The sequence below is a fragment of the Bufo bufo genome, chromosome 3 (genome assembly GCF_905171765.1).
Source record: "Bufo bufo chromosome 3, aBufBuf1.1, whole genome shotgun sequence".
Classification (NCBI taxonomy): domain Eukaryota; kingdom Metazoa; phylum Chordata; class Amphibia; order Anura; family Bufonidae; genus Bufo; species Bufo bufo.
Window position 1 is genome coordinate 360,429,166 of NC_053391.1, and position 21,099 is coordinate 360,450,264.

At 45.4% G+C, this 21,099-nt stretch overlaps 1 protein-coding gene across 1 annotated transcript in view; it reads left to right on the plus strand.

The window, feature by feature from the left end:
• Positions 1-21,099, plus strand: part of CSMD2 (CUB and Sushi multiple domains 2) — a 1,002,961-nt gene that overhangs the window by 647,243 nt on the left and 334,619 nt on the right. The window contains exon 13 of the mRNA XM_040422265.1: positions 819-1,001. Coding sequence (XP_040278199.1) covers positions 819-1,001 — 183 coding nt within the window. The remainder of the gene's footprint in view (positions 1-818; positions 1,002-21,099) is intronic.

The following is a 21,099-nucleotide window of genomic DNA, read 5'->3' on the forward strand; positions in this document are numbered from 1 at the left end:
TCCAGCTTTTGTCTCAAGTGGTTAAAAATGATCAAGCAAAGAAGCCTCAAGACAAACAGAATATGGTGTTTGATTACTGCTCTCCCGCTCAGTATGATAGAATAGGATACTTACATATCACCAGCTGCTTCTGAACCTGAGCGTTCTGTAGCTTCTCATCTCATTCTCCTCCTCTAAGTGTCTAAGGATGGTGCTTATTGATATTGATTGTGGGTATGTTCTTACTTTGTTTTAGTGTAAATGTCATTGTGTGCTTAAAAAGATGACACTAGGCGATAAATTTACAAAGTCAGCAGTAAATGTAATACTGTGATTGGATTACAAATTGGTAGATGTGATGGCAGCTGCATACAAGGTGCTTAAAGGGATTGTCTCATCTCAAACATTGATGACATATCGCTAGGATATGCCATCAATGTCAAATAGCTTCAGGTCCCACTTCCAGGACTCACTCCTATGACCAGAAAGGGGCCCCTTTAGTGAATGGAGAGCAGCCACGCAATGCAAAGTCATCCTTTATTTCCCACTATAGGAGGTCCGAATATATCCAAGTGCTGGTTTTGCTATTTTCAGCTGTCCCATAGCGATGAAGAGAGAAGACCATGCATACATGGTGTGCTCTCCTACCCTTTTCTTGAATTAGGAGCAGGTCCCTGAGGTGGGACCCACACCTATCTGACATTAATGGCATAGCTTAGCAAAGCGCCATCAATGATTGAGATGAGCCAACCCCTTTAGGACTACCATAAAGGATGGTTGGCATTGCCCCACAACAAGCAGATGTTCTCAGTACATTTTATTCCATTTTTGTTTTTCAGAAATAGACCAGGGGAGCTGTGGGGACCCAGGAATTCCAGCATTCGGAACGAGAGAAGGATCAAGATTCCGACATGGAGACAGTCTGGTATTCCGGTGCCAGCCAGCATTTGAGCTGGTTGGACAGTCAACAATCACATGCCAAAAGAACAGCCAGTGGTCTGCCAGAAAACCTAGTTGTGTGTGTAAGTGAGGAGAGAAGTCTGTGTGTGTGTAAAACCAGGCCAGCCAGACAGCAATGGGTGCCACGCACCCACTCATCTTTCCACCCTCCCCAACCCCCCCAGGCAATAAGGATTCGGAGTGCCATGCAAATGAAAATACTAATCGCATGCTAATAACATTCATATTCCATTTTCAGCAGTAATTTAAGCGCTCAACGAGGGAGAGGTGCAGCTGGAGTTACTGCCTCTCTAGGAGAACCTTATTTTTTATCATGAAATATTCATGTTTTAATTTAGAGGAAGAGAATTTCAGCAATCAGGCAGTTTTTTTTAAATGTACCTTGTTCTGCGTTTTTAGTTGAATTAACTCTATCGATGTTGGAGCTGGTTTTTATGACGACCTCTCTAGAGTTCGCGCTAAATGACACAGAGATTATCAAGAGCATGGGGCAAACAACAGGTATTTGTGAAAGGTGTAAGATTAGTCCTAGCTATGTAATTAAACACGTGGGTGGATTCCCAATATAGAAATATGGATGAAGGAATATATACAGTATATTTTATCCATTCTTGTGCTGTGTTCAGAAGCCAGTGGTACCGCATTGTCCAGCTGTGATGTTTTGTTACCTAAGACTGTAATTGATTTTACAGGGAGACTTTACTTATAAATTGTCCCTAAGTAAAGTGAGGATTATGTTGTGCTTTATTGGCCTGAATGGCATTACAGTATGGTTGCTCAACAATCTCTGAAATCTAATGTGACAAATTGTGAGCACAATTTACGTTAAATATGTCTAAGATCCAAGATGTAGATTAATAGTAATCAACCCCACCCCCACATTAGAGATCTCAAATACAACCCTCAACTTCATCATAGGCCTGCAAACCAAGTTCAGCAAAGCCCAATACCACAAAATATGGACACATACACGCGTAATGTATGTTCAGAACATTTATTTGTAACTATATCTGTCCTTGTTTTTGACAAATATATATTTGAAGAATAGATTATATAGAGGGAACACAAATCAAAAATATGGGTATGTAAACAGCCCTACTGGCATCTGTGTCCCGGATCTGGCAGAACATAAGCAAAGCCAGATATAGATCCTGCTTGATACTGCCAACCACAATTCCCCATAACTGTAGCAGTCACTGTGTTCCTCATGAGCATTAGACTGGCCCACTAGACTACCAGGGGAGCCTCTGGGGCACCAGATTCTGACACCATAGTGGGTCTAAAAGATCCAGGAATGAAAAAACATTTGAAGCTGCCTTTGGAACCATAACTTACTAGGGTCAATTACTTTGAATCAAAACCTATTAGATATTATTGATGATATGGGGGTTGAGCCCTCACAATATTTTCCTCTGGTTGGCCCATAGAACCTTAGTCTGGCTCTGCTCCCCATATGTTTTAACTATAGGAGAAACATTATGTACTTTCACATTAGTCTATCCATTTCTAGGAGAAAGCTCCTGTGAGGCAGCAGAAATAATTAACAGTCAGCTAACAGATAACGGATTGTAATGTAAACCAAAGCAAACATGTATGGTTACATAGTCTTTGTAGACAACATTGGCCTCATATTTGTTGTCCAATCTTTTTCCATGGTTGTCAGAATGTAGAATAGTGGATACAGCAGTCAAGATGATTGTATAGTGAATAAATTAAAATATGTGTGTTTGAGAAAGTGGGGGAAACGTATTATATCTTTATTTGAGTAAAAAAGTTGCAAACCACTAGTTTCAAATCTAGGTGCAAGTGGCGTTTCTACGTAGCCCTTGCCACTTTCTGAAAAAGGGATGTGGCATGGCTATTAGCCCAGGCACATACACTATCATTTACAAGTGTTTCCTGGCATAACTGATGACTGAAATCTATGCCTGCTACATAGCTACAAAATTTGTGTCAGTCTCCAAATATATACTGTATGGACCTAACTGTAACTTAAAAGAGTATTCCCTTATGCACATATATGGCATATCCACACAATACAATATGCTATAAGTGTCCAATTGGTGTGTGTCACACCTTGGGTACTCTAGAACCGGGCCTTCTCTTGGGTGACTGGAAATGGAGAGGTGACCACACCTAGAAGTGAAAGGAGAGATCCAAGCTTGCGTGGCCACCTTTCATTTCCGATAGCAGGAGATGGGGGGCCTGCATCTTTTGGAGATTTATAGCATATTCTGTGGATATGTTATAAATAAAGCATCAATCTGACTTTTTTATAGTCATAGGGACTGATTTATCAATATATTTTCTCCACTTCTGTGGTGTTGAAAAGTCACAAATTGTGACACATGATATATATAAAATGAAAAAAGCAGAGAGAGGAGTTCTTCATGTACAAGACTATAACTACTATTAGCAGGTATAGCATACAGTATATGCAATCACACTCACCTATAAGGCTTGTAGTATATAGTGTACTTTGTCGACTCCAGCCAGCAATCCTTATAGATCAGACAACTCAGACCAAAGAACCAATATTTAGTCGAAGAGAAAATTAGCATTCTTTCCCTTCCACCATCATCAAAGGAGTACTGTAGGTTGTCCTTTATTGTTGAAACATCAGACATATTTTAACATAATACAGGTTGGATTCACTTCAAGAGATCAGTATGATCTCCAGATGCACCTGATGTTTCTAAAGTACCTCTGTCTAAAGTGGCTTTTTTAAACAGCTGATCAGCGGGGATCCCGGGACTCTGACACCCACACACACCGATGTGATAATGATGACTAGTGTTGAATGAATCAAAGCCGAATGAATTTACTTAGATCCGAATTTCAGGAAAAATTTGATTCGCCGCAAAGTTCTATTCGTTAAAAGAAAAAACATATCGTATTTTTTGCCCTATAAAACGCACCTGCCCATAAGACGCACCTAGGTTTTTGAGGAGGAAAATAAGAAAAAAAAAATTTGAACCACGATTTGTGCTTTTGGTGGGTTTTGAACTAATGGTGGTCTGTGGATGACACTATTATGGGGGATCTGTGGATGACACGCTGTTATGGGGGATCTGTGGATGACACACTGTTATGGGGGATCTGTGGAGGACACTGTTATTTGGGATCTGTAGATGACACACTGTTATGGGGATCTGTGGATGACACACTGTTATGGAGGGGATCTCTGGATGGCACTGTTATGGGGGATCTCTGGATGGCACTGTTATGAGGGATCTCTGGATGGCACTGTTATGGGGATCTCTGGATGGCACTGTTATGGGGACATCTGTGGATGACACTGTTATGGGGACATCTGTGGATGACACTGCTATGGGGACATCTGTGGATGATACTGCTATGGGGGGATCTGTGGATGACACTGCTATGGGGGGATCTGTTGATGACACTGCTATGGGGGGATCTGTGGATGACACATATATAGCATCTTATGCTATGTGCCATCCACAGATCCCCCCCATAACAGTGTCTCTGCAGTGTGAATGACCCCCAATACAGAGGTTGGGGGCCGGTATCTAGATTAGGAAGGACAGAGGGGACCGGTGCAGTCCCTGTATTATAATGCACTGGCCCTGCTCACTGTTGTATAATCTTATCTAACCTGCATTGTTAAGATATAATAATCATTTATAATCCAGCTGTATTACTTATAACTAAGTTCCGTAGCAGAGAGGAGGGAGGAGGCAGGCCGGGAGGACGGACGGGCGACGCGTCACTCACTACGTCACTCGTCTGTGCCGCCTGCTTCATTCATAAAGTGCCTCCTCCCTCCTCTCTGCTACAGAACTTAGTTGTAATACAGCTGGATTACAGATGATTATTATATCTTAACAATGCCTACAGGTTAGATACAACAGTGAGCGGGGCCGGTGCAATAGAATACAGGTTCTGTCATTCCTAATCCAGATGCTGGTTCCCAGCCCCCCCTCCCTCTCAGTTGATACATCCGCCGACCACGCTGTGCGGTATCGCAGCGGCCGTGTATCATTGTAAATTGCAGCATTTGCCCCATAAGATGCACTGCTATTTTTCCCCCACTTTTGGGGGGGGGGGAAAGTGCGTCTTATAGGACGAAAAATACGGTACTCAGCACATCCATTTGGGTGCGAAAAAGGCTGTCACGATCATCTTGATTGCAGAAACCGCTCAAAATCTTGTGTGGGGGCATGTAAGACATGACATCATCTCGTCACCGTGTAAGATTTTGCGCAGTGTCTTCAATCAAGATAGACGCAGCATCTGAGGGATTCAATTATGGGGTCGGCGCTTCTATGTCATTGCACCCACTACATACGAAGGAATGTGCTTCGAAAGTAATTTGGTATGAATCAAATTTTTTAGTGAAATTCATCGAAGAGGCCGAATAGAATTTTTCATTACTTCGCTCAGCTCTAATGATGACCTATCCTGAAAAAAGGTAACCATTATCATTTCCTGAATAAACCATTAAATGATGGCACCAGAAAAGAAATCCTAATTTCTATCTTTTTAAATTTTGACACATGTAATTTTTGTGCAAAAATGTATAACTTTTACAATACGCTTACCACTTTTATGAGATGTGGTGGGACCTTGTGTGAGGGGCAAAGCCTCCTGTGGCCCAACAAAATTAGTAAATTATCATTTAGGCCAGAAATTAGAAAGAATATAGCTCAAACTGACATCAGCTCAGAGCTAGCGTAAATTTGACTTTTTGGCATGTCTGTGCCTCTTAATAAATTAGGCACATCTTGTCCTAGTGTAAACCACATCAAGATCAGTGAATGAAACATCATTCTTGATAAATTTCTCCAGCAGAGTTTGCATAGGGTTGATACATTATGAGGCTACATTTATACATTTGTTGACTACTTTCTTTCCCTGGTTTAGTAACACATTAAGTTGTTTTTCTGTTTACATCATGCTGAGATTAGACAACTTTCACTTCTTGAGGGTGAATTCAGGAGTTGCTGTGTGTATTAATTATAGGTATTTACTTAGTTTTTACCTGTACAAAATATCTCCAGGCATTAATGTGTACCAAGAATTTGGAAGCATTACAAAAGCAGCCAATTACCTTGACATATAACAAGATAGCTTGTTGTCAAAAGATCTTTTTTTTCCCCTTTTTAAGATTTAACTTGAGAAATTTTGTTTCTCATAGCAGTGCATTTATATGCAGTGTAATAGAATTTTCAGGGAAGATGGACACATACAATAGCTAGAAGCGGACATATTAAGGAAAGGCTATAACTTGTTGAAAATAAATTATATTTTTGTTCGTCAAAAGCTTTCATTTCCCATTGTTAGTGTCTCATAAAATTTTGAACTGCTTGTTCATATTCTAAATGTAGGCTTTGTAATGGTGATAAGCAATGGCACACAATTAGCCGACTAAATTTATGGCTAACTTGGTAGCTACTAACTAACCTCCGGCACTTCAGCTGTGGTGAAACTACAGCTCTCAAAATGTCCTATTCACCTCTGTGGGAGTTCCAAGAAGAGCCAATCAAGTGCTCATGCTCAGTGTCGTAGTTTCAGCACAGCTGGAGTGCCGGAGGTTGCTGATCCCTGTTCAATCAGCTGATTGGTGGTTTTGCTTACAATCGGACCCCCACAAATTTGATATTGATGACCTATCCAAAGGAAAGAATATCAATTTGTAAGTGTCAAAAAAACCATTTAATATTTGACTGTTTGTAGGCACAGTTAATTTGGTAAGTGTTAATAATCAGAGTTGTATTCTTGTTAGGCTCATACTGGTCATGTCTGTCTATATTTCAGCAATAAGTTTGTTGTCCATGGTGTAAATAAAAGTTTCTAATTGTGTCTTAGACATTTATGAATGTGTGGAAGCAAATTTGACGTTGCAGCTGCACTAGGCCTAAAGATAACTCTGTGCTACATTAAAGGACAGCAGAAAAATGATTGACTTGTAATAGTTGTGAGGCCTGATAGAATTTTTTCATAGGGGCTCAGGGCCTTCAGTTCATGCCCAGTCTAGTAGATCTCAGTGGCTTTGTAGATGATTACGTCCAATGCTTAAATGAGACATTGTTGTCGTTAAATCTAGATGAACTAATAATGGACGACAGAGAAATACAGACAGTCCATTTCTGCTCTGCTCTAGCACCAGCTAATCCCTGTGGGTTAAGTGCCCCGTGCTCATGATAGAAAATAAGAGATGGATCAGTGCTGATAAATATATATGTATAGACTGTCTAGCTATAATTACATACCATCAGTTGAGCTAATGAGAAGGATTGCCAGCAGACGTGCAAATTATCTGTTATTATCCATGGATATCTTTGAGGTAGTGTGCGTGAATGTGTTTTGCTGGCTAATGCTAAATTATTTGCCAAGACAAAATGTCATGTATTTACTGGTACTATAAGGAAAAATCGTCTAAAGACCTATTAGCGAGAAATGTCTGTACATTCAGTACCATTTACTTTACTGATAGGGAGGAACTTCTGCCAAAATAGAATGTGTTTAGCCTTCAACGCAAAATCAGTAATATAGATCCACCAGAAAGCCCAATACTGGAGTACTAAAGGTTTTTTGATTCAATCCAGTCTTGTACAGTAAGTACTTAAAGGGTGTACACATTGCCTTCAGAGAAGATGAGCATTTACATTGCAGATCCCATAGCAATAACAGAGCTGATTGCAATGGGACCCAAAAGTTGGGTCCCTCACAATCAGCTTTACTCCAAGGGACCCTAAACTAAAGGCAGGGTAATGAAGAAAGCACAAATAAAGCCTCAGCTATTATTGTTATGCCCATAAGTAGAGATGAGCCTTACAGGTAGATATTAGCATCAAGAAGAAGTGCACTCCTTTTACACCCTCGTCAGCTGATTCTACATAGATGTCTACAGACCCTGTTCTATTAAACGCTTATACAAGTAGAGCCCCCCTACAGAGTGGAGAGGGTGTCAGCAGTAAGTTTGTGTTGACGTCACTGATTAATTTTCCCCATTCTCTGATGCGTCAGAAGAATTACCCAGAAAAAACTGATCCTGTCTGTGGAGAATACGCCTTCACTCAGTCAGCATTTGCTCAATAATCCATCAGTATTGCTAAAGGCAAAAAAAAACGGAGTGAATCTAAAACAGGGATGACACGTGAATGGAATATTTACATGTCTTCTATGTTTTCTACCCACTGCTGCTTTTGGCTACCAAATCATAAGCCATGTGGGGATTTGCTCTGGTAGACAGGTTAGCGGACGCAGTATAGAGGCAAGGAACCAGGTTGTAAATCAAACTTTAGTGTTTCATTCACACTTAGCAAATCATAACAGTCTTGGTGCTTGTTCATACACAGCAAAAAAAAAACAGTATTTACCTGGAATTCTAGGTGTTACTTCACACCCTGTTGAATGCTCAGCCACAGAAAAGTTCACTGGCCTCTTCCAGGCGGCCTGCACGCCTGTTTGCAGTCTTCAGCCTTCAGCACAGAGGCTCCACAGCTTCACTGTCAGATGGAGGTAACATCCACCCCACCTGATAGTGCTGACTGCTTTTAAACCTGCCAAGACCCAGCCTGGAACGTGGGGAGTAGCCACCCACACAGCATTTTGGCTACTCCCAGTAAAAGCTGTCCCGGATCAGCTTTACAGCCATACTAAACAGCTGAATTGTCAGACTGCAATATGCAATACTGACACTTGAGAAAAACCGGCTCTTACCTCACCGAGGCAAGAAACCTCGGTGACACATACCGACCATCAATGACAGCCCCTTGTTCCTTCCTACATACCTCTCTCTTTGTTCAACCCTGAGGTGGGGAACACACATTAAACAGTGTACCTAGGACAGGGCATCCGTGTTTCGTAGTAACCGGCCTGCCCTGTGCACCAAAAACGTTAAATTTTGCAAAGACAGAAACAACCGGGTGACCCGGGCATTTCTGTCCTTGGCCTGGGTCATCCATTTGAGAGGAGAGTGGTCGGTCACCAGACAAAACTTTCTCAGCAACAAATAATAGCAGAGAGACTCGAGTGCCCACTTGATAGCCAGGCACTCTCTCTCCACTATACTATACATGGTCTCGGCTGGGGTAAGCTTCCGGCTGAGGAAGACAACAAGATGCACCTCCCCGTTGACGTCCTGATACAGTACAGCACCGAGACCTACTTCGGTGGCATTGGTCTGTACTATAAACTCCCTTTTGAAGTCAGGCATCACCAAAACCGGGGCCCACACAGGGCCGACTTCAAAGCGGAAAAAGCCTTTTCTGCCTGCTCATTCCAGTGGACCGTCACTGACTTGCGTCCCTTCAAAAGGCCTGTCAATGGTGCGGCCACTGTAGCAAACTGGGGGACAAACCTCATATAGTATCCCACCATTTCCAGGAACGACTTTACTTGCCAAGTAGTGACAGGTCGGGGCCAATTCCGAATTGCCTCAATTTTGTTCACCTAAGGTTTGATAACTAAGCGCCCAATTACATACCACAGGTACTTGGTCTCCTCTAGCCCTATCATGCACTTTTTTGGCTTAGCAGTAAAGCCAGCCTTCCTAAAGAAGTCCATTACAGCCTGTACCTTAGGTAGTTGACTTTCCCAGTCGGTGCTGTGGATGACGATATCGCCTAGGTACGCCAAAGAGTACTGATGATGTGGACAGAGTACAATGTCCATTATACTTTGAAATGTTGCAGGAGAGCCATGTAGACCAAAGGGTAATACATTGTACTGATACAGCCCCTCTGGTGTGATGAAAGCTGCTTTCTCCTTGGCAGCCTCCGTCAAGGGTACCTGCCAGTACCCCCTTTGGTGAGGTCCAAAACAGAGAAATACCGGGCTTGGCCTAACTTCTCAATAAGATCATCCACTCGGGGCATGGGATATGCGTCAAACTTGGAAACCTCATTAAGTTTGCGGAAGTCGTTACAGAATCGTAACGACCCATCCTGCTTGGGTATTAAGACTATCTGACTAGCACATTCACTTTTTGACTCCTCGATGACACCTAGCTGTAACATCAGCTGCACTTCTTCCGAGCCGCGACTCAGGTACCCGGTATGGTTTCAACAGGATTCTTGCATGAGGCTCAGTGACAATGTCATGTCGAATAATAGAAGTGCGTCCAGAGAGGTCCGAAAACACACCCGTGTTCCTGCTGACGAATACCCTCGCCTCCTCAGTCTGTTTAGAGGAAAGGTTGTCAGCAATCTTTACTGTGGCAACTGCTTTCCTCGTATCAGACCATAGCACTGGAAGCTCTACCCCCAGAAATCCCAGCCGTAGGCTATTGTCCGTACTGATCTCCCTATCTTTCCACGGTTTCAGTAAGTTTACATGGTACACCTGCTCCGGCTTTCTCTGCCCGGGCTGGAGTACCTTGTAGGTTACCTCCCCAACTATTTCGAGCACTTCGTAGGGGCCCTGCCACCTAGCCAGGAACTTACTGTCCACCGTCGGCACCAGAACCAAAACCCGATCTCCCGGGTCAAAATTCTGAACTCGAGCCTGGCGATTATAGACTCTACTCTGGGCTCGCTGAGCTGCCTCCATATGTCCCTTAACCAGCGGCAATACTGTCTCCCTCCGCTCTTGCATTCGAGTGACATACTCAATCACACTTTTATGCGGTGTGGGTTGTTGTTCCCACGCTTCTTTGGCTATGTCCAACAGACCACGCGGATGTCGGCCATACAGCAGTTCGAAGGGCGAAACCCCAGTAGGGCACCTCTCGCACTGCGAACATGAGATCGGGCAGTAGAAGATCCCAATTTCTCCCATCTTTAGACACCACCCGCTTTTACATGTTTTTCAAAGTTGGATTAAACCTCTCTACCAGGCCGTCCGTTTTGCGGGTGATAGACGGACGTCCGTGACTGTTTAATCTGTAGTAGTTTACTGATTTCCCTCATAACTTTTGACATAAAATGGGTCCCCTGGTCGGTCAGAATATCTTTAGGTAGGCCCATTTGGGAAAACATATCCATTAACTCTTTGGCTATGAGTTTGGCGGAGGAATGTCGCAGCTGCACTGCCTCCGGGTACCGAGTGGCATAGTCTAGGACTACCAAAATGTGTTGGTGCCCTCTAGCGGACTTCGGTACTGGGCCTATGAGATCCATAGCAATCCGCTTGAATGTAACCTCAGTAAGCGGGAGAGGGACCAGGGGACTACGGAAATGTGGCTGGGAGCTGGTTATCTTGCAGGATGGGCAAAACTTGCAATACTCTTCCACCTCTCTGAGCACACTAGGCCAGTAAAACCGCTGTAGAACCTGGTCCTGCGTTTTCTGCTGGCCCAGGTGTCCCCCAAGAACATGTTGGTGGGCAAACTCCAACACGAGCTTGCAATACGCCTTGGGCACCACCAAATGTTCAATATGTTAACCCCGTAGTTGATTTGCCCGGTACAGCATCTCCTGTTGAACCTCAAAACGGGGGAACATAGAATCACCCCCCAGTTGTTGCATCTCATCCTCAAATACCACCACATTTTCCCAGGCCCGAGATAAATTCGGGTCCTGGTGTTGTGCTGTACCAAAATTTTCTCCAGAGACATTGAGGTCTGCCAACTCCTGACCCGTCGGCAAATCCTCCACGTCTCCCACCATTACATTCAGTGGGGTTGGCTCCCCACTTTCCACCGCAGTGGCGGCCACTAGAGATGTTGCGAATATAAAAATTTCCGTTCGCGAACGGCGAACGCGAATTTCCGTAAATGTTCGTGAACGGGCGAACCGGGCGAACTGCCAAAGACTTCAATAGGCAGGCGAATTTTAAAACCCACAGGGACTCTTTCTGCCCACAATAGTGATGGAAAAGTTGTTTCAAGGGGACTAACAACTGGACTGTGGCATGCCAGTGGGGGATCCAGGGCAAAACTCCCATGGAAAATTACGTAGTTGACGCAGAGTCGGGTTTTGATCCATTAAGGGCATAAATCACTTAACATTCCTAAATTGTTTGGAATAACATGCTTTAAAACATCCAGGTATGATGTTGTATCGATCAGGTAGTGTAAGGGTTACACCCGCTTCACAGTGACAGACCAAACTCTGACAGACCAAACGCCCCGTTTAACGCACCGCAAACAACCGCAAACAGTCCATTTGCACAACCGCAAACTCCCCATTTGCACAAGGTTGAATACCAAGCTAGCCATGTCCCGTTCCTTGTCCTCACTGACGTCATTGCTTCCTCCACCCAGCCACATACAACACCAAGGGTCCCCGAAAGGTGACAACAAGCCCCCTGGGATGCCTGCTGTGGTTGGTCTTCCACCTCCTCAAAGCCACCTTCCTTCTCTGACTCCTCTTCTTCAGACTCCTCTCTCTGCGTTGCTGCAGGTTCAGCAATCGATGACGACAAGGCTGCTTCTGGTGGTGATGGTGACCACAACTCTTCCTCTTCATGCTCATCTACGGCCTGATCCAGCACTCTTCGCAGGGCACGCTCCAGAAAAAACGCATATGGGATGATGTCAATGATGTTGCCTTGGGTTTGACTGACCAGGTTTGTCACCACCGCAAAAGGACGCATGAGCCTACAGCCATTGTGCATGAGCGTTCAGTAATGTGGCCAAAAAATACCCAGCTCCGCAGAGGCTGTCCTCTTTTTTTTTTAATTAAAAAAATCTGTTCTTACCAGTTTAATCTCTGTTTTGTCCCCTATCAGGGGCCGGTGTATGGAATAGATTTTAGGAACCGGGAGATGGAAAAAGATGGTTGATCGGTCCTCTTACTTCCAATTTGGGGCACTGCATGTGCGCCGTGCAATGTACTGTGCAAACCTATATGAGTGGTGTGTTAAGTAGTACTATTCCTATCAGTTTAATCCCTGTTACGTCCCCTATCAGGGGCCGGTGTATGGAATAGATTTTAGGAACCGGGAGATGGAAAAAGATGGTTGGTCGGTCCTCTCACTTCCAATTTGGGGCACTGCGCGTGCGCCGTGCAATGTACTGTGCCACCTTATTTGAGTGGTGTGTTAAGTAGTACTATTCTTATCAGTTTAATCCCTGTTACGTCCCCTATCAGGGGACGTGTATCGAATAGATTTTAGACAACCTCAAAGAGTTGTCAATAGTTGACACACTCATGACATACATTTTATTCCTCTATGCGTCAATCTTGGTGTAGTGATGACTGTGCTCGTGCGCAAGTTTGGGAGATTGCAGGCGATGGCGGTTTTTCAAAGCTTATGGTCATGCTGAGGTAGTTCAGTGACAGTTAAGTGACCCAGAAAACAATGATTCTGCAGTGTGGGCCCATTGTTGGCCTAGTTGGCTTTAATGATCACCTTAGATGATCACAAAGAAAATTAATGTTTTTTCTATGCAAAATTATCCAGCCGATCGCTTTTGGTCTGTTCACAATGAAGCAACGACCTTATCATCTGGGGTGTGCCAACATTGCCAACACACTCATAGAGGTGATCGCTTCATTGTGATACACAAGCCCCTTCACCACAACAAGGTTACGATCACGAAGGGGAATTTACACATGTATGTGCCTTTTTTTTGTTTTGCAGCCACAGTGCAGCACCCGAGGCCAGAAAAATTAGGCATGTACACATGCCTGAAAAATTAGGTATTGTTGCAGCCGCTGCTGAAAGTGCACTAAAACATTGCGGCTTGAACCCTAGTTGGTGGCGGAGAAGACACGCAAGTCATCTGGCATGCAGAGATTAAATACAGCAGCGTGTGGACCATTTTTAGCCCAAGGCATCTCATCAGGCCTTTTTTAGTCAAATGCATCCCCCACTGTCAGTCCCTTCGGGATCCATGCCTCATTCATCTTAATAAAGGTAAGGCAATCTAGACTTTTTTGACCTAGGCGACTTCTCGTCTCAGTGACAATACCTCCTGCTGCGCTGAAGGTCCTTTCTGACAGGACACTTGAAGCGGGGCAGGCCAGAAGTTCTATCGCAAATTGGGATAGCTCAGGCCACAGATCAAGCCTGCACACCCAGTAGTTAAGGGGTTCATCGCTCCTCAGAGTGTCGATATCTGCAGTTAAGGCGAGGTAGTCTGCTACCTGTCGGTCAAGTCGTTCTCTGTGGGTGGACCCCAAGGGGCTGTGGCGATGCGTAGGACTTAAAAAGCTCTGCATGTCCTCCATCAACAACACGTCTGTAAAGCGTCCTGTCCTTGCCGGCGTGGTCGTGGTAGGAGGAGGATTACTTTCACCTCTTCCCCTGTTAGATTCCCGTTGTGCTGTGACATCACCCTTATACGCTGTGTAAAGCATACTTTTTAACTTGTTTTGGAACTGCTGCATCCTTTCCGACTTCCGGTAATTCGGTAACATTTCAGCCACTTTCTGCTTATACCGGGGGTCTAGTAGCGTGGCCACCCAGTACAGGTCATTCTCCTTTAGCCTTTTTATACGAGGGTCCCTCAACAGGCATGACAGCATGAAAGACCCCATTTGCACAAGGTTGGATGCCGAGCTACTCATGTCCCGTTCCTCGTCCTCACTGATCTCATTGAAGGTCTGTTCTTCCCCCCAGCCACGTACAACACCACAGGTACCAGATAGGTGACAACGAACACCCTGGGATGCCTGCTGTGGTTGGTCTTCCTCCTCCTCAAAGCCACATTCCTCCTCTGACTCCTCTTCCTCGGACTCCTCTTCCAGCGTTGCCACGCTCATCTACGGCCTGATCCAGCACTCTTCGCAGGGCACACTCCAGGAAGAAAACAAATGGGATGATGTCGCTGATGGTGCTTTCGGTGCGACTGACTAGGTTTGTCACCTCCTCAAAAGGATGCATGAGCCTACGGGCATTGCGCATGAGCGTCCAGTAACGTGGCAAAAAAATACCCAGTTCCGCAGAGGCTGTCCTAGCACCCCGGTCATACAAATACTCGTTGACGACTTTTTCTTGTTGGAGCAGGCTGTCGAACATTAGGAGTGTTGAATTCCGTGTCGGGCTGTCGCAAATCAAGCGCCTCACCGGCATGTTGTTTCGCCGCTGAATATCGGAAAGTGCGCCATGGCCGTGTAGAAACGCCTGAAATGGCCACACACCTTCCTGACCTGCTTGAGGATGTCCTGTAAGCCTGGGTATTTATGCACAAAGCATTGTACGATCAGATTCAACACATGTGCCATGCACGGCACATGTGTCAATTTGCCCAAATTCAATGCCGCCAACAAATTGCTTCCGTTGTCACACACCACTTTGCCGATATCCAGTTGGTGCAGGGTCAGCCCCAAGACGGCGTGAAACTGTCGTATCCGGGATGTGCAATAGCCCCTGGGGAGCTGGGGGGGGGTGCAGTTGATGTGGAGCAAGACGCAGCAGCAGAAGAGGACTCAGCCAAGGAGGTTAGCAAAGAGGATGGAGTTGGAGGAGTAGAGGAGGTGGCAGCAGGCCTGCCTGCAAGTCATGGCGGTGTCACCAACTCCTCTGCAGAGCCACGCATTCCATGCTTGGCAGCCATCAGCAGGTTTACCCAATGCGCAGTGTACGTGATATACCTGCCCTGACCGTGCTTTGCAGACCAGGTATCAGTGGTCAGATGGACCCTTGCCCCAACACTGTGTGCCAGACATGCCATGACTTCCTTTTCCACAATAGAGTACAGGTTGGGGATTGCCTTTTGTGAAAAAAAATTTCGGCCGGGTTCCTTCCACTGCGGTGTCTCAATAGCTACAAGGCCTCAGACTCCACCAGCTTGTATGGTAAAAGCTGGCGGGCTAAGAGTTCCGACAAGCCAGCTGTCAGACGCCGGGCAAGGGGGTGACTCTGTGACATTGGCTTCTTACGCTCAAACATTTCCTTGACAGACACCTGACTGTGGGCAGATGAGCAGGAACTGCTGAAGGCGAGAGGCGGAGTGGCGGGTGGTTGAGAGGGGGCAAGGAGGACAGCAGTGTTTGACGTGGCTGAAGATGCTGGACCAGGAGGAGGATGGTGGCTTTGAGTTTGTGTGCTGCTTGTACTCATCATGTGTTGATCCCATAGGCGTTTGTGATGTGAGATCATGTGCCTTCGCAAAGCAGTTGTACCTAGGTGTCCTCAGAATTTTTCGAGTTAAGGGTATGTGGCCTCTGAACACTGGGCATTATTGTAGGGCCAAAGGAAATCACAGCACGACGACTACGACGGCCCCTGCGGGGTGGCCTGACTCTGCCTGTCATTTTTTTTTAGATTAGTGGTACTATGCGTGCAAGGTACTGTGCAACCCTATATGAGTGGTGGGCAGCGGGCACAGTACAGTCTGTGGGCCTGACACACACTGGCAGGCAACTGCAATTATATTACAGAGAAAAAATTAAATGACTTTTTTATCTGCAAGGTACTGTGCCACCAGATATGAGTGGTGGGCACTGGCAGTGGGCACAGTACACTCGGTGGGCCTGACACACACTGGCAGGCAACTGCAATTATATTACAGAGAAAAAATTAAATGACTTTTTTATCTGCAAGGTTCTGTGCCACCCGATATGAGTGGTGTGCACACAGTACAGTCTGTGGGCCTGTGGCCTCTCACACACGGGCAGGCAACTGCAATATATATATAGAAAAAAATTATAAAAGCAGACTGATGTACCAGCCCTAAAAAGGGCTTTTTGGGGTGCTGTCAGGACGCTGTCCTTACAGCAGATGAGTCTTTGAGGACTGGAGTGGACACAGAACACTGGCCTAGCTAACGATTTCCCTATTAATTCAGCAGCAGCAGCAGCACTCTCCCTGCTCTAACTAACACTGCAGCTTCAGAATGAATCTAAGATGGATGCTGTCCTTGCTTTTTGATAGGAGGTGGGAGGGTGTGGGAGGGAGGGTATGCTGATTGGCTGAAATGTGTCTGCTGACTGTAAGGTACAGGGTGAAATTTTGCTCAATGATGACGTATAAGGGGGACCGAACATCGCATATATTCGCCCGCCGCGGTGAACGCGAACAAGCGATGTTCGCCGGGAACTGTTCGGGACATCTCTAGCGGACAGCCCAACTGCTGGCCCTTCGGCCTCAAGTTCCCATGGTTCCGGTTTCCCCCCTGAGCAAGTCTATCCTATTGGGGCTACTCCTGCTCCATGAGTATCAGGCCACAGTGACGGGAAACCGGGGAAGTCTCTCCCAATTATTAGTTCATAATGTAACTTTGTGGCGACGGCCACCTCATGAGTCCACCTGCCGGCCACTGTGGATAGAGACACCAGGGCGGTGGGATAGTCCTTTAAGTCGCCATGGATGCACATGACGCCGACTTTTCGGCCAGTATACTCGGCGGGCCACTCCATGGCAGTTATTACCAGGGACACCAGGCTCCCTGAGTCCAGAAGCGCCACTGCCAGGGTATCTACCACTTGCACCTGGCACAGGTGACTATTGTCTATTGTCTCGGGGGTACAGGTTGCACACAGCCTCCGGGCATAAATTGAGGGCCGATAGCCATAGTTAGTGTCCATGGGTTCCTCCCGATGGGGACAGGAGTATATCCCGCGCAGGTTTTGCTGGCACTGGCCGCCTAGTCGAGGGTGGAGATTTCCAGGGTTTAACTGGCCCCCTCCCAAAAGAACCCCCCTGTAGATTTCTGGTGGCCTCATAGCGCTCTACCAGGTCGACCATCTCTAGGGCATTACCAGGGGACACCTGGCCGATCCAGTGCTGGAGAGGGTACGGTAAAGCCCTCCAGAACATATCAGCCAACAGATGGTCCAGCATAGCAGCGAGACTCAGTATGTCAGGCTGCAGCCTTTTTTGCAACCGGTGTAGCAGAGCATAATGACGAAAAACATCTGCTGGGGTCCAGACACTACGAACGGAGCGAGGACCTCAGCCAATTGGTCTCAGGGTAACTTCTCCCTCATGGCCACCTTTTCGAATACCGCCAAATAGTTCTCGACTTCGTCCAAGGGGGTGATCTTAGGGATCGCTGCATGGACAGCTTTCCAGGGATCGTGGACGTTCTGGGACGCTCCTGCCGCTAGTAACGCCATCAAATGCTGTAATAGCAGCTGGTTGGTTTCCTGCTGCTGCTTGTTAGCCTCCCACTGCTGCAAGTTAGCCTCCATGAGGGCTTTCACGGCCGCCTCCATTTTGTCAGGGGACACGGGTCGTAAAATTACCGGCTTGATAAAGGACATACACCCGTGCCCGGGAAAAAAAATAAAACTTTTCGGCCTTCAGGCCAGCCTCACTGTGTGAGCCCGCATCCTCCACCAATTGTGAGGATTCGCTCTGATAGACAGGTTAGCGGACGCAGTATAGAGGCAAGGAACCAGGTTGTAAATCAATGTTTAGTGATTTATTCACACTCAGCAAATCATAACAGTCTTGGTGCTTGTTCATACATAGTGATTGACGAACATCAACAAAGTTCTTCACAATGTAAAAGAATATAGCGCCGGCGGACCTTGCCTTATGTTCCCCCATTCGGCAAACCGTGAACGAGCAAAGTTCGCCGCGAAACAACCGCTGGGCGAACCGCAAGGCCATTTCTATTCATACACAGCAACAACAAAAACAGTGTTGACCTGGAATCCTAGGTGTCAGTTAACCCCCGGCTGAATGCTCAGCCACAGAAAAGTTCACTGGTCTCTTCCAGGTGGCCTGCACGCCTGTTTGTAGCCCTCAGCACAGAGGCTCCACAGCTTCACTGTCATATGGAGGTAAAATCCACCCCATCTGATAGTGCTGACTGCTTTTAAACATGCCAAGACTCGGCCTGGAACGTGGGGAGTAGCCACCCACCCAGAACTTTGGCTACTCCCAGTAAAAGCTGTCCCGAATCAGCTTTACAGCCATACTAAACAGCTGAATTGTCAGACGGCAATCTGCAATGCTGACACTTGAGAAAAACCGTCTCTTACCTCAACGAGGCCAGGAACTTCGGTGACACATACCAACCATCAATGACGGCCCCTTGTTCCTTCCTACAGCCAATACAGATGGGACCATACAGGCCTTAAAGCTGCTACACAGACAGGATCCGTTATGCATCTCATTATTCCTTCCTTTTGACAGATCAGAAGAAGTGTCGACTAAATGATGATTTAAGCCAGGCCAAAAGCCAAAATAGGGGACCAGTCATGAAGTGGGGAGGGTGGGAACAGCATGAGGAGACCACAGAGTGGCACAATGACAGAGTCTGGAGGTGGCTGCAGCATGTGAAGGCCACAGAGAATCACAATGACAGAGTCTGGAGGTGGCAGCAACATGAGGAGACGACAGAGCGGCACAATGACAGAGTCTGGAGGTGGCGGCAGCATCAGGAAGCCACAGAGTGGCACAATGACAGAGTCAGCATCAGGAGGCCACAGAGTGGCAAGGTGACATACTGTGGAGGTGGGTGGCAATACCAGTACCCACTGAAGATGGTGGGTAAAAGAAGGAGCACTTGGCATCAGATGTGTGGCATCATCAGAATAGTAGCTGAGGCACTTAGCCAGAAGAAACTGGTCTCTTTTGTCAAATTGTTGGTGTGGCACCATGGATGATCTAGTCTGATGCATAAGGCATTGGAGTGTGGAAATCCTGGCTGATCCACGCCTGATTCATCTTGATGCAGTGCCTCACTATGTGCTATATGTGGGCACTTTAAACTCTTGCTAAATGTCATATCAAATGTATTGTGGTATCATGCTGTAATTCCCTTAAACAGGCTGGCAATGTCATTTACCTTTATTCGACCCTAGGTGGTGAATGCACAACTTATATATATAGCTGGTCGGGGGGGTGTAAATTTAGTGTGTCCGATGCTAATGAAGAGATGAGGAAGTTAATGGAAGAGGTGGAAATTTCTGTTTCCATCAAAATAATGCAAAAAAGATTTTACTGCATTTAAGTGCAGCGCTTAATGCAGAATACAAGATTTTATGTCCACCGAAATAACTCAAAAAAGTTTTTACCGCATATAAGTGCAGCGCTTAATGCTAAATACAAGATTTTTTGTCCACCAAAATAATTTTAAAACGTTTTTACCGCATGTAAGTGCAGCGCTTAATGCTGAATACAAGATTTTTTGTCGACCAAAATAATTTTAAAAAGATTTCACCGCATATAAGTGCAGCGCTTAATGCTGAATACAAGATTTTTTTTCCACCAAAATAATTCAAGAAAGATTTTACCGCATATGACTGCAACGCTGAATACATTTTTTTTTCCAGGTCCGCGCTCAAAGAGTGAGACGCGGTCCTCGTGCGGTTTCTGTGCTGCAGAGAAGTCCCCGTAGTGTCCAGTTAGCAATAACGCAGATAGATGCGGGCTGGTGTGAATTAGTTCACATTTTTGTGCAGGGTTAGTGCATAGTGTATTCACCTGTATTGGTGCGCCGCTCTTATGGACGTTGTCACGTAAGCGCGCAGTGTGTGAAACGTAAATACAAAATTTCACCACAAGGTAATTCGGTCCATACCGCAAAAAGGACTTTCCCACATATAACTGCAGCGCTGAATGCTGAATATATTTTTATTTTTCTACTGATATTAGTCGCTAAAGGTTTTTCGAGATGTAAGTGCAGGAATGAATGGCGAATGTATATTTCTTTTTCTAATGATATACATCAATAAAGGTTTTTCTACATGCAAGTGCACCAGCGAATGGCAAATGTATATTTCCTTTTTCTACTGCAATACGGCAGTAAAGGCTTTACCAGATATAAATGCAACAGTGAAGTGAGAATATATGTTTCTTGTAGTACTGAAATACTCCACTATACGCTTTACCAGAAATAACTGCAACAGTGCAGTGCGTATATATTTTTCTTTTTTTACTGAAATACGATCCTATATGCTTTTAACAGAAATAACTGCAGAAGTGACCTGAGAATATATATTTCTTGTTGGACTGAAATAAGCCACAATATGCTTTCACCAGAAAAAAAAGAGTGAAGTGCGTATATATTTTTCTTGTTGTACTGAAATACGCCCCTATACGCTTTAAGCAGAAATAACTGCAACAGTGCAGTTCGTATATATTTATCTTTTTTTACTGAAATACGACCCTATACGCTTTCACCAGAAATAATTGCAACAGTACAGTGCGTATATATTTTAATTTGTTACTGAAATACGCCCCTAAACGCTTTCACCAGAAATAACTGCAGAAGTGAAATGCGTATATATTTTTCTTGTAGTACTGAATAAGATACTAAGATATACACCTCTAAGGGCTTTTCAACATAACACTTGCACCACAATAACAAAAAGCTGGAATGACAGAGCTGTCTGATGACTATTTGGA